Source organism: Macaca nemestrina, chromosome 18, assembly GCF_043159975.1.
Source record: "Macaca nemestrina isolate mMacNem1 chromosome 18, mMacNem.hap1, whole genome shotgun sequence".
NCBI lineage: Eukaryota > Metazoa > Chordata > Mammalia > Primates > Cercopithecidae > Macaca > Macaca nemestrina.
Window position 1 is genome coordinate 71738861 of NC_092142.1, and position 10885 is coordinate 71749745.

Genomic DNA, 10885 nt, shown 5'->3' on the forward strand with positions numbered 1-10885 from the left:
CTCAGCCTCCCGAGTAGCTGGGGCTACAAGCACCTGCCACCACGTCCAGCTAATTTTTTGCATTTTTAGTAGAGACGGGGTTTCACCATGTTAGCCAGGATGGGCTTTAACTAGTTTTATCTGTCATAACAAAAGCGAAGTGTTAGGAAGGAGTCTGTTTTTCAGTAGTATAATTGAACTAGAAACTTTGCAAAATAAAGGGTTTAGGAAAGGGAACTCAATTTATGAAGCAACTCTTGAGCCAGGAACTGTAGCAAGTATTTTTCATGCTATATATTTTATCAGAGAAATTTCTTGGAGAAATCGCTTGCTGAGGGTCTGTAGCCAGAAAATGGCAGAGCTGGGATTTGAAACTAGGTCTTTTGCTAGTGTCTGTTCCTCATTAACATTGTTTCCAAGTACAGATGTGTGGATGCCCTGCATATGGGGGAAATGCAAGAATCATGGTCCTTCCCTCGAGGAACTTAGAACCTAAGTAAGTGGTTCTCAAAGTGTTGTTCTAGGACCAGCAGCCTCAGAATCACCAGAAATTTCTTGGAATGCAGTTTACTGGGCCAGTCTCTTACCCACTGATTCAGAAACTCTGGGGCTAGGGCCCAGCAGTCCCTGTTCTGACAAGCCCTCAGGGGATTCTGATATGCTCAAGTTTGAGAGCCCCTGAATGAGGAAGTCTTTGATCAGACACAAAAGCTGTGGAGAAAGATGCAAAAGGTAGATTCTCTCCCTTTCGTAAACCTTTTCCTCAGCTGAGAATGGAGGCAGAACTGTCTTCACCACCATCAGCCACAGCAAGTCTGCAGTTAGGTGGATAAGGGTCAGGCTGGTTCACGATCACATGGCAAAAAAAAAAAAAAAAAAATGTATGTGCAGGACCACCACTTTCCTCTAAAACTAGCCACCACGTCTTCTTTTTCTTTCTTTCTGAACAGGAAATTAGGAATGGCTGGCCAGAAGTTGGGCTCCTCCGCTCTCCTGTGCTACATTCGCCCTGACACTGCCGATCCAGCAAGTAGCTTTAGCTTGACTGTAGCCAATGTTGGCACGTGTCAAGCAGTCCTGTGCCGAGGTGGGAAGCCAGTGCCCCTCTCTAAAGTCTTCAGCCTGGAGCAGGACCCAGAGGAGGCGCAAAGGGTGAAGGACCAAAAAGCCATCATCACAGAGGTGTGTTCCGCTCCCTGCCAGTCACTTCTGCTCCCCAGATCCAGTGGAGGCTGCTTTGTGTATAGGTGATGAAGGCCCATTTTCTTCCTATCACGCCCTGTAAATTGTATCCAATCCAGATAAAAGTTCAATTCAGATGGTTTCAGCTATAGTCCTAGAAGAAAATCTGATCGGTGACTAGCACAGAGAAGAAGCAAAGTGAATTAGAAATACAAAATCCTGATTTGTCGTCCTGTATATTGATAGCTAGCTTGTAAAATGGATGTTAAATGTCCCCTTAGCTAATTTCCAGCTCATCTGGTTTGTTATTCCAAATAGAAGAAAGAGTTCTCTAGTTTGACATCTCCATTCTGAAATGCAAAGTTTCAAAATGTTCTGTGTTTATACTCTATGTGGTGTAGTATGCGCTGGTGTTCTGTTTTGATAATGAAACATCAGTATTTCTACTGTTTTTTAGCTTTTCTCCTTTTTTAGAAATTAACATTTTGCTCTCAGAGAAACTTTAGCAATTACTTGTGAACATTGTTTATCACAAAGTGGAATTCCGTTCAGATCTTTTGAGAACTGTAAATTGGATTGTTTGTTTCTGTATTGTTGAGTTTTAAGAGTCTTTGTAGGCCCGGCTTGGTGGCTCATGCCTGTAATCTCAGCACTTTGGGAGTCCAAGGTGGGCGGATCACATGAAGTCAGGAGTTTGAGACCAGCCTGACCAACATGGAGAAGCCCTGTCGCTACTGAAAATACAAAAAAAAAGAAGCCAGGTGTGGTGGCGCATGCCTGCAATCCCAGCTACTCGGGAGGCTGAGGCAGGAGAATTGCTTGAACCTGGGAGGTGGAGGTTGCGGTGAGCCGAGATTGCGCCACTGCATTCCAGCCTGGGTGACAAGAGCAAAACTCCGTCTCAAAAAAAAAAAAAAAGAAAAAAAAAATCTTTGTATATTTTGGAAACAAGTTCTTTATCAGATACATGTTTTGCAAATATTTTTTCCCAGTCTGGGGCTTGTCTTTCCATTCTTTTAACAGTGTTTTTTTGCAGAGCTTTTAGTTTTAATGAAGGCCCACTTGTTGGTTTTTGTCTCATGGATCGTGCTTGTGGTGTTGTATCTAAAACTCATGGCCAAACCCAAGGTCACCTAGATTTTCTTCTATGTTATCTTCTAGAAGTTTAGTTTTGTGTTTTACATTTTGGTCCACGGTCTGTTTTGAGTTAATTTTTGTGAAAAGTGTAAGCTCCCTGTCTATATTGGTGTTTTGCATGTAGGTGTCCACTTGTTCCAGCACCATTTGTTGAAAAGACAAATAGTCAAAAGACTATTTGTATGACCTTTGCTCTTTTTTCAGAGATCAGTTGACTGTATTTGTGTGGGTCCATTTCTGGACTATTCTGTCAGAATTCTGTATTAAAGTTCATCTAAGGAAACAAAAATCAAAAACCATCATTATTAAGTGATTGATACTATTAGGATTCTGGAAATATGAGACATTAGTTTTGGGAAGCTCAGTCAAAACAAATGAAAGATAAAAGATAGTATTTTAACTTTTTCGTTATTTTTAGAGACAAAGTCTTGCTGTGTTACCCAGTTTGTACTTGAACTCCTGGATTAAGTGATCTTTCTGCTTTAGCTTCCTGAGTAGCTGGGACTATAGGCACAAGCCACTGCACCTGGCTTCAGATAACTTTTTGTTTGACTTGTCTTTTTATAGAATTTGGATAATGTTTATTCTTTTTTTTTTTTTTTTTTTTTTTTTTGAGGCAGAGTTTCATTCTTGTTGCTTAGGCTGGAGTGCAATGGCATTATCTTGGCTCACCGCAATCTCTGCCTCCCGGGTTCAAGTGAGTCTCCTGCCTCGGCCTCCCGAGTAGCTGGGACTGTAGGCGCCTATGCGCCACTACGCCTGGCTAATTTTGTGTTTTTAGTAGAGACAGGGTTTCTCCATGTTGGTCAGTCTGGTCTTGAACTCCCATCTCAGATGATCTGCCCACCTCAGCCTCCCAAAGTGCTGGGATTACAAGCATGAGCCACCGCACCTGGCCAATGTTTAGATTTTTCTTAGGGGATTGTACACAAGTAGGAAGTATTTTTATAAATGTTATTTTAACCACAAACATTTATTGTTTGTCCATTATTTGCCAAGCACCATACCTTTATTATTTTACTTAATCTTAACAGTAACTCCCATGAATTGGTGGGCCCTAGCCCCAGAGTTTCTGATTCAGTGGGTGGTTGTTAAACTCCCATTTTCATTTTTCAGATGAAGAAAGTACAGTTTAGAGTTTATGACAAATTCTGACAGATAAGGTCAGGTCTTCTCCCAGAGGGTAACTGCAACTATGAAATTAATTTATTGATGACTTTAGAGTTTTGTTTTGTATTTTTTTCTTTTCTTGAAATCAATACTACAAAGTGTCTGACTTGTGAGCATTCCCAGCCTGCAAGCAGGGTTGCTCTGTTTCCTCTAAGTTTGGAATTACAGAGATTTTGATTTGATCAGCTGTTTATTCTTGGTGCAGTCCCCAGAGCGTAGGTCAATGATGCTGCACGTCTCAGACTCTCCCTTTTTAGGCTGAATAATCTTAGAGATTATTCGATGCCTTAACTACCAAGATTGTCTTTACCATTGGTATCTTTTCAGTCCCAGCTAATATCCCTTTAAGTGAAAAATCACTTTTAGTGACCTTTCTGTTTCATCCTCTCTGAGAGTACTAGTGACAGAGAATTAATGATAGTTCTGCTTGTTGTTTTTCTATCATGTTTCTCTATTTATAGACATACTGAGGCCTGTTTTTCATGTTAAAGCAAACGTCTTTTGGGATGGTGGTGCCTTTTAGTTACCTATTTTTACTTGACTCTATAATAACCATATAGTATTTTGTCTTTTAAGACTTCTCTACATTTATTTCTGTGCATCCACTTAAAATTACACTAATCCATAGGAAAAATCATACACAGTTTTATTGTAGATCCCTAAGCACTGTGATCTAGAAAGATATCAAGTTGCCTATCATTGTTGCTTGTTTCTCAGAATTTGTGTCCTGCTCTTCTCTAGGACAACAAAGTGAATGGGGTAACCTGCTGTACCCGGATGCTGGGCTGTACATACCTCTACCCTTGGATCCTCCCCAAGCCCCACATATCTTCCACTCCACTGACCATTCAAGATGAGTTGCTGATTCTGGGAAACAAAGCATTGTGGGAACACTTGTCCTACACAGAAGCTGTCAATGCTGTACGTCATGTACAAGACCCATTAGCAGCTGCTAAGAAGCTGTGCACGTTAGCACAGAGCTATGGCTGTCAGGACAACGTAGGGGCGATGGTGGTTTATTTGAATATTGGTGAGGAAGGCTGCACTTGTGAAATGAATGGGCTCACCCTCCCAGGTCCTGTGGGATTTGCTTCAACCACCAGTATCAAGGATGCCCCTAAGCCAGCCACTCCATCCTCTAGCAGTGGGATTGCCTCTGAGTTCAGCAGTGAGATGTCCACCTCAGAGGTGAGCAGTGAAGTGGGGTCCACTGCTTCTGATGAGCATAATGCTGGGGGCCTGGACACTGCCTTGCTTCCGAGGCCAGAGCGGCGCTGCAGCCTCCACCCAACACCCACCTCTGGGCTGTTTCAGCGCCAGCCTTCTTGTGCTACCTTCTCCAGTAACCAGTCTGACAACGGCCTGGACAGTGATGATGACCAGCCCGTTGAGGGGGTCATAACCAACGGCAGCAAGGTAGAGGTAGAAGTAGACATCCACTGCTGCAGGGGGAGGGATCTGGAGAACTCACCCCCTCTCAGAGAGAGTTCTCCTACCCCGTGTTCTGAGGAACATGGTAGAGGGTCGTGTTTTGGGATCCGAAGACAGAACAGTGTGAATAGTGGCATAGTCCTGCCAGTGAGCAAGGACAGGATGGAGTTACAGAAGTCTCCCTCCACCTCCTGCCTCTATGGGAAGAAACTCTCCAATGGCTCTATTGTGCCCCTAGAGGACAGCCTCAACCTCATTGAAGTGGCCACAGAAGTGCCCAAGAGGAAAACTGGCTATTTTGCTGCCCCCACTCAGATGGAACCAGAGGATCAGTTTGTTGTACCTCGTGACCTGGAAGAAGAAGTGAAGGAACAAATGAAGCAGCACCAGGACAGCCGGCTCGAGCCTGAGCCCCACGAAGAGGATCGGACCGAGCCTCCGGAGGAGTTTGACACAGCACTGTGACCACCCCACTGGGCACAGTGTGGGAGGAGGCTGTGCAGGGTTGGGGTAGGAACCTGCCAGAGGCATTCTGCCTCTACATTTCTTTTTGTTGGTTTTGGTTTTTTTTTTTTTTTTTGAGATGGAGTCTCGCTTGGTTGCTCAGGCTGGAGTGCAATAGTGCAATCTAGGGTCACTGTGACCTCCGCCCCTGGGTTCAAGCCATTCTCCTGTCTCAGCCTCCCGAGTAGCTGGGATTACAGGCACCTGCCATCATGCCCAGCTAATTTTTTTTTTTTTGTATTTTTTTAGAGATGGGGTTTCACCATGTTGGCCAGGCTGGTGTTGAACTCCTGACCTCAGGTGATCCACCCTCCTTGGCCTCCCAAAGTGCTAGGATTACAGGCACGAGCCACCGCACCCAGCCCTGCCTCTACATTTCTAAACCATAGCTGTGTGGGGTTGAACTCGAAGCCAAAAAGAGTGAGAGCCATCAGTGGCTGGCTCTGGATAAACTAGTAGCCACCATCAGTGTTAAGTTTGATATTTAACCTGCATTGGAATTCCCAGGGGTACTGGGAAGAAAGCAGCTGTTCTGTGTCAGTCCTACCACCTGCCATTAACCCTTTCTCTCCTAGGATCATTTTGAGAATTTGCCTGCCTGGGCAGGAAAGGGACTATTTATGTGGAGGAAAAAAGTGAAGATCGATTCTCTTTACTAATTGCTGCTGATGGATCTCTGTGATAGAGAAATCACCTTATCTCAGACTAATGGGGTGTGATGTGACTAGTCACATGGCTTTTCATTCTTCTCTACGAGAATACAGCCTATCAAAATGATGTCTGTTGGAAATGTAGAACCAATCAAACATAATTTATGTATGTAATGTAATAAGAGCACTTTTCATTGACTGTGAACTTTTTATTTTTGAATCTGCACTCGAGCCAATCTTCTTAGAGGCAGCCCGGCACCTTCATCCATAGGCAGAGAGAGAATTGGGTGTTGGAGCCTTATCCAAGGGTATAGGAAGGACCCTGTGAAGTTGATTTAACTGTTGGATGTCAGACTGTGAAAGCTCCTGAAAAACTTGGGGTAATAGGATCTTCTTTTGGGGATGAAAATGGGGAAGGAGTGAGGACCAAGACTACTTCTCCCTAGATCAGAAAAAGAGAATTACCCCTTGACACATATGATACCTGCTAGGTATTTCCCAAGGAAATTGAGAGATTGGCCTCTTTCCTTGGCACGTGGAGGAATTGGCAGGCAGCTTCCTAAGGGGGAGGGTCAAGGCTGACCCTGCTTGCATCCATGTGACCTTAAGTTATGGCAGATGACTCTGAAATGGACTGAGGCCAATGAGAACAGATGAATGGAGCGTTAAGGTTAGACTTGTTCCTTCTCCTATGCTGGAGGAGAGGGATGGTTCTCTAGAATATTGGAAATGAGTTGAGGGCTTGCCTCTTGAATGTTGAACAGTGTACTCTTCTGAAAACTGCATACTCTATGTGGTTTTAGAATACTGGGCTCAATACTAACATAAGAAAGACACTTCATTGAGAAATTCTTAAGCTTACAGAAAACCTGTATTTTTTGCACATTCCACATAACCCTAGCAAAATGCAGTTTCTTCATATTTCTGTCACTTTTTCCACTTGAAGATTTGCCTAGGAAAATTCCTATTCCCACAAAATGTTGGCATTGCTTGATTTTACCCAATGGGGAATGTGCTTTGAAGTTTTGGAACACTTCTACAATTAAAAATAGAGTAGAGCCATTTTTTATTTGTTTCATCAGAAACAATACATTAAAGAGAGGGTTAAATATAAATATATTTTCGTGTGTATTTTTGGGAAGTTTTTGTTCAAAGCAATAGTCAAAAACCAGATGACCTGTCCATAATAATTGTGTGTCTTCATCTTCTCAGAGGCCCCGTGCCCATATGCACGTGTCATTGGGGTACACTCTTGGGGGATTTGGTACACTCTAACAGATGTCCAATGTTCAACCCCTCGAGAATCTGAACTTGATTCCCCAAATTGTCAAACTACTGGTCAGCTATTGAAAAATTTTAGAACTCAGGTCTTCGATTTGAAGTAGGGAACATAGTGGTTCACGCAGAGTTTAGGTGCTGTTAGAAAGATGGGAACAAGAGTGTTTTGCCACCTTATTTTTATATGGGAATTTTTTTTTTTTTAATGAAGAAAAATGAAAATGAAATAACCCAGGATGATAGTGATGAATGATGTAAAACATCTTACTCAGACGGCAGAACCTTCAGGCTGTAGAATAGTGATGTCCAAAAATTAAAGTTATTTTGGGAATACACCACTTTAATAGTATAGTCTCATAAAAATTATTATTTATGGTGAACCCCTTTCTTGTCTGCTATTCGTTTCCCACCCTACTTACTGGAACCCCCTCAAATCCCAGTTCTGAAATCACCTTACCAAAAGTAAATGTATTTACTTTTTAGTCAGCAGAACTCTGTAATTCCAAATGTTCTTCTGTGTGCTAGAATTATTTTCAGGAACCATTAGGTTGTATTGAAAATCTTTATTATAGGCAGTACCAAAACTGATTATTCTTTTTTGCAGTCTCCTTTAATTCATGTCCTTTTGTAGTTGCTCTGTATTAAAACAGAGGGTAAAAAGGCCATAGCCCATAATGAAAAATATAATACAAAACTCTTTGACCTCTGAGGTAATTTACAGACACTGTGTTTTCTAAACAGGCTGTCGGTGAAAGCCAGTATCTGCTTCCAGGTGAATGTAATCTACTTCCGAGTACTTTACCCAGAGGATGTGTTCCCCGGGTGGGCAGAGTACAGTTGATCTCTAGCATAGAGATTCTGGCCTCTGCATGTTCTCAGGTCTCTGTGTGTACCTCCCATTGAATAGAGAAGCTTAAGATAATTTCTGAGAGAAGAACACTGCTGATTATGGGAGCAGTTTAGGAGTCCATGGAAAAAAGAAAAATACATGTGTCTTGGCAGCCACCATATATTTTTATTCAAATGGATTGGAAGGATATTTGAAAATTTGAATGTGGGTATGACGTAAAGCTACAGTGCACTATAAAGTCAAGTCATTGAATTACCACTCCTGATACAGGGCTTTATTGTACTACTGTGAAGTGTATGTGTGCAATACATTGGTGAGTTCATTTACTGGTGTACGGAAGAGCCAGCAGGAGCAGTGTGGTCATTGCTGGGTGCTATTACAGGTGCTTGTAGTGAGTGCTTCTTTCCAGGAGATGGAGCCAGTTGGGTGTGGCAGATCTACTGAATATCAAATGATGCTCTTCTTCCCATTTAGACCTTTAGCGAAAGCTGGTACTTGGAAACCACAGGCTCACCTTCTCTGTCTATCCAATAATTATTAATGAAGAGACCTCCATAAGGGAGCAGCTGGCTGTTATCGATAAATGTACCAATTATTAAATTAGTCTCCAAGCCATTCAGTGATGTCTTCAGCGTCACTATAGAACTGTCTTGTGTCACTTTTTACTTCCTTCTGGGTGGAGGCTTTCAGACTCCCAATCATGAAGGCAAGTTAATCTTTCTCTCCAGTTAGTGACTTTTGCCCCATAGTTGGGTAAGCACTTCCTAGATTGAGAAAAAGCAGCTACAGTCAATCCTGCTCTGTTTCCCTCATTTGGTGATCAGTCAGTCACACATAAGCTCCTTGTATTCTAAATTTCATGCACTTCTCCCAGATGCTATAGGGTTTTCTCTCACTGTTGCCAATGGATGTCATCCAGACAGTGGGCTCATATCTTATGGTTTTGTGCAATCACTGTTGTATTGTAGTCCTAAGACTCATTATAGTGTATTTTTGATATTTTTGAAATGTGTTAAATTTTTTAATTCAATAATATGAGCCAGAGCATGTTGCAGCAAATCTATTGTTTGTAAAAATAACAATAACAATAATAAATAAAATAAAGTGGAATCTCTTTTTCATGGCTTTGTTTTAAAATGGAGTGCTTGTTATTTCATAAGTATTTTAGCATGAAGCTATAATTTTCTCTCCTAACTTGTTTGTAGAATTGGGTTCTTAACCAAAAGCACCTGCAGGATTTTCCTGGGGAAGATAAGTGAGAACAAGCACATTAAACCACATTCCATGACACTGCAAAGCTATGAGTTAAGGCAAGAATAAATATTTTTGATCAGCTTTTAAGCTGAAATGGCAATACAGATTTTTACTTCATGAAACACTATGTTTTGCCTTGGTTTACGTGCTTACAGAAATCACAGAGCCAGGAAAAAGGAAAAAAATCAGGAAACACTGTCCTTATTGACATGCAGGTTATTAGCTGACTACCAAAAACTAAATTGTAAACAATCCACAGCTCCATCTAAATGACAGCTGGTGACATCGTGGAAAAGCCGGTCATCATGTTTTTAATGACAGCTTTGGTGTAAGAAGGAACTTCAGAGTCTTGGCTCATGAGCTACTTAGAATCCAGTTAAGCCTCTAAACTGTTGCTCGCTTACCCCGACTCCCGTGGGTGTCTCCCATAATCTCTGGACTTTGAAGCAAGAGTAGCTACCTCTCAACTGATTGATTGATAGGTTGAGTCAGGGTCTTGCTCTGTTGCCCAGGCTGGAGTGCAGTGGTGTGATCTTGGCTCATTGCAACCTCTACCTCCCATGCTAATGCGATCCTCCCACCTTAGCCTCGTGAGTAGCCAGGGCCATAGGCAAGCACCATCACACACAGCTCATTTGTAATTTTTGTAGAGACATGGTTTTGCCATGTTGCCCAGGCTGCTCTCGAACCTCTGGGCTCAAGAGATCTGCCTGCCTTGGCTTCCCAAGGTGCTGGGATTACAGGCATGAGCCACTGCACATTGCCTGCTACCTCTCATTTTAAATAAAAGTCAAGATAAAGTCATGTATAGGTTTCCTCTTCATCTACCAGAAGGAACTTTATTTTTTGAGACAGAATCTTGCTCTGTCACCCAGGCTGGAAGTGCAGTGGCGTGATCTTGGCTCAGTGCAACCTCTGCCTCCCAAGTTCAAGCTATTCTGCCTCAGCCTCCCAAGTAGCTGGGACTAGCACTGCCATGCCTGGCTAATTTTTTGTAGTTTCAGTAGAGACAGGGTTTCACTGTGTTACCCAGGTGGGTCTCGAACTCCTGAGCTCAGGCAATCTGCCCTCCTCGGCCTCCCAAAGTGCTGAGATTACAGGCATGAGCTACCGCGCCCGACCGTTTATTTTTTTTGAGTCGGAATCTCGCTCTGTCGTCCAGGCTGGAGTGCAATGGCGTGATTCCAGCTCACTGCAACCTCTGCCTCCTAGGTTCAAGCGATTCTCCTGCCTCAGTCTCCCAAGTAGGTGGGATTACAGGCATGCACCACCACACCTGGCTAATTTTTGTATTTTTAGTAGAGACGGGGTTTCACCATGTTGGCCAGACTGGTCTCTGACCTCAGGTGATCCACCCGCCTCGGCCTCCCAAAGTGCTGGGATTACAGGCGTGAGCCACCACACCTGGCCAGAAGGAACATTTTAAACACTTGGTTCAACAACCATTTAT

General features: G+C 42.8%; 1 protein-coding gene across 6 annotated transcripts in view; it reads left to right on the top strand.

Moving 5' to 3' along the window:
* Nucleotides 1-9318, top strand: part of LOC105491314 (PH domain and leucine rich repeat protein phosphatase 2) — a 77382-nt gene extending 68064 nt beyond the window's left edge. For all 6 annotated transcript variants that reach the window (XM_071084879.1, XM_071084880.1, XM_011757603.2 and 3 more), the window contains 2 exons: nucleotides 930-1161; nucleotides 4210-9318. In XM_071084879.1, the coding sequence (XP_070940980.1) occupies nucleotides 930-1161; nucleotides 4210-5364 (1387 nt within the window). In that variant the 3' untranslated portion in view covers nucleotides 5365-9318. The remainder of the gene's footprint in view (nucleotides 1-929; nucleotides 1162-4209) is intronic.
* Nucleotides 9319-10885: the final 1567 nt, after the last annotated feature.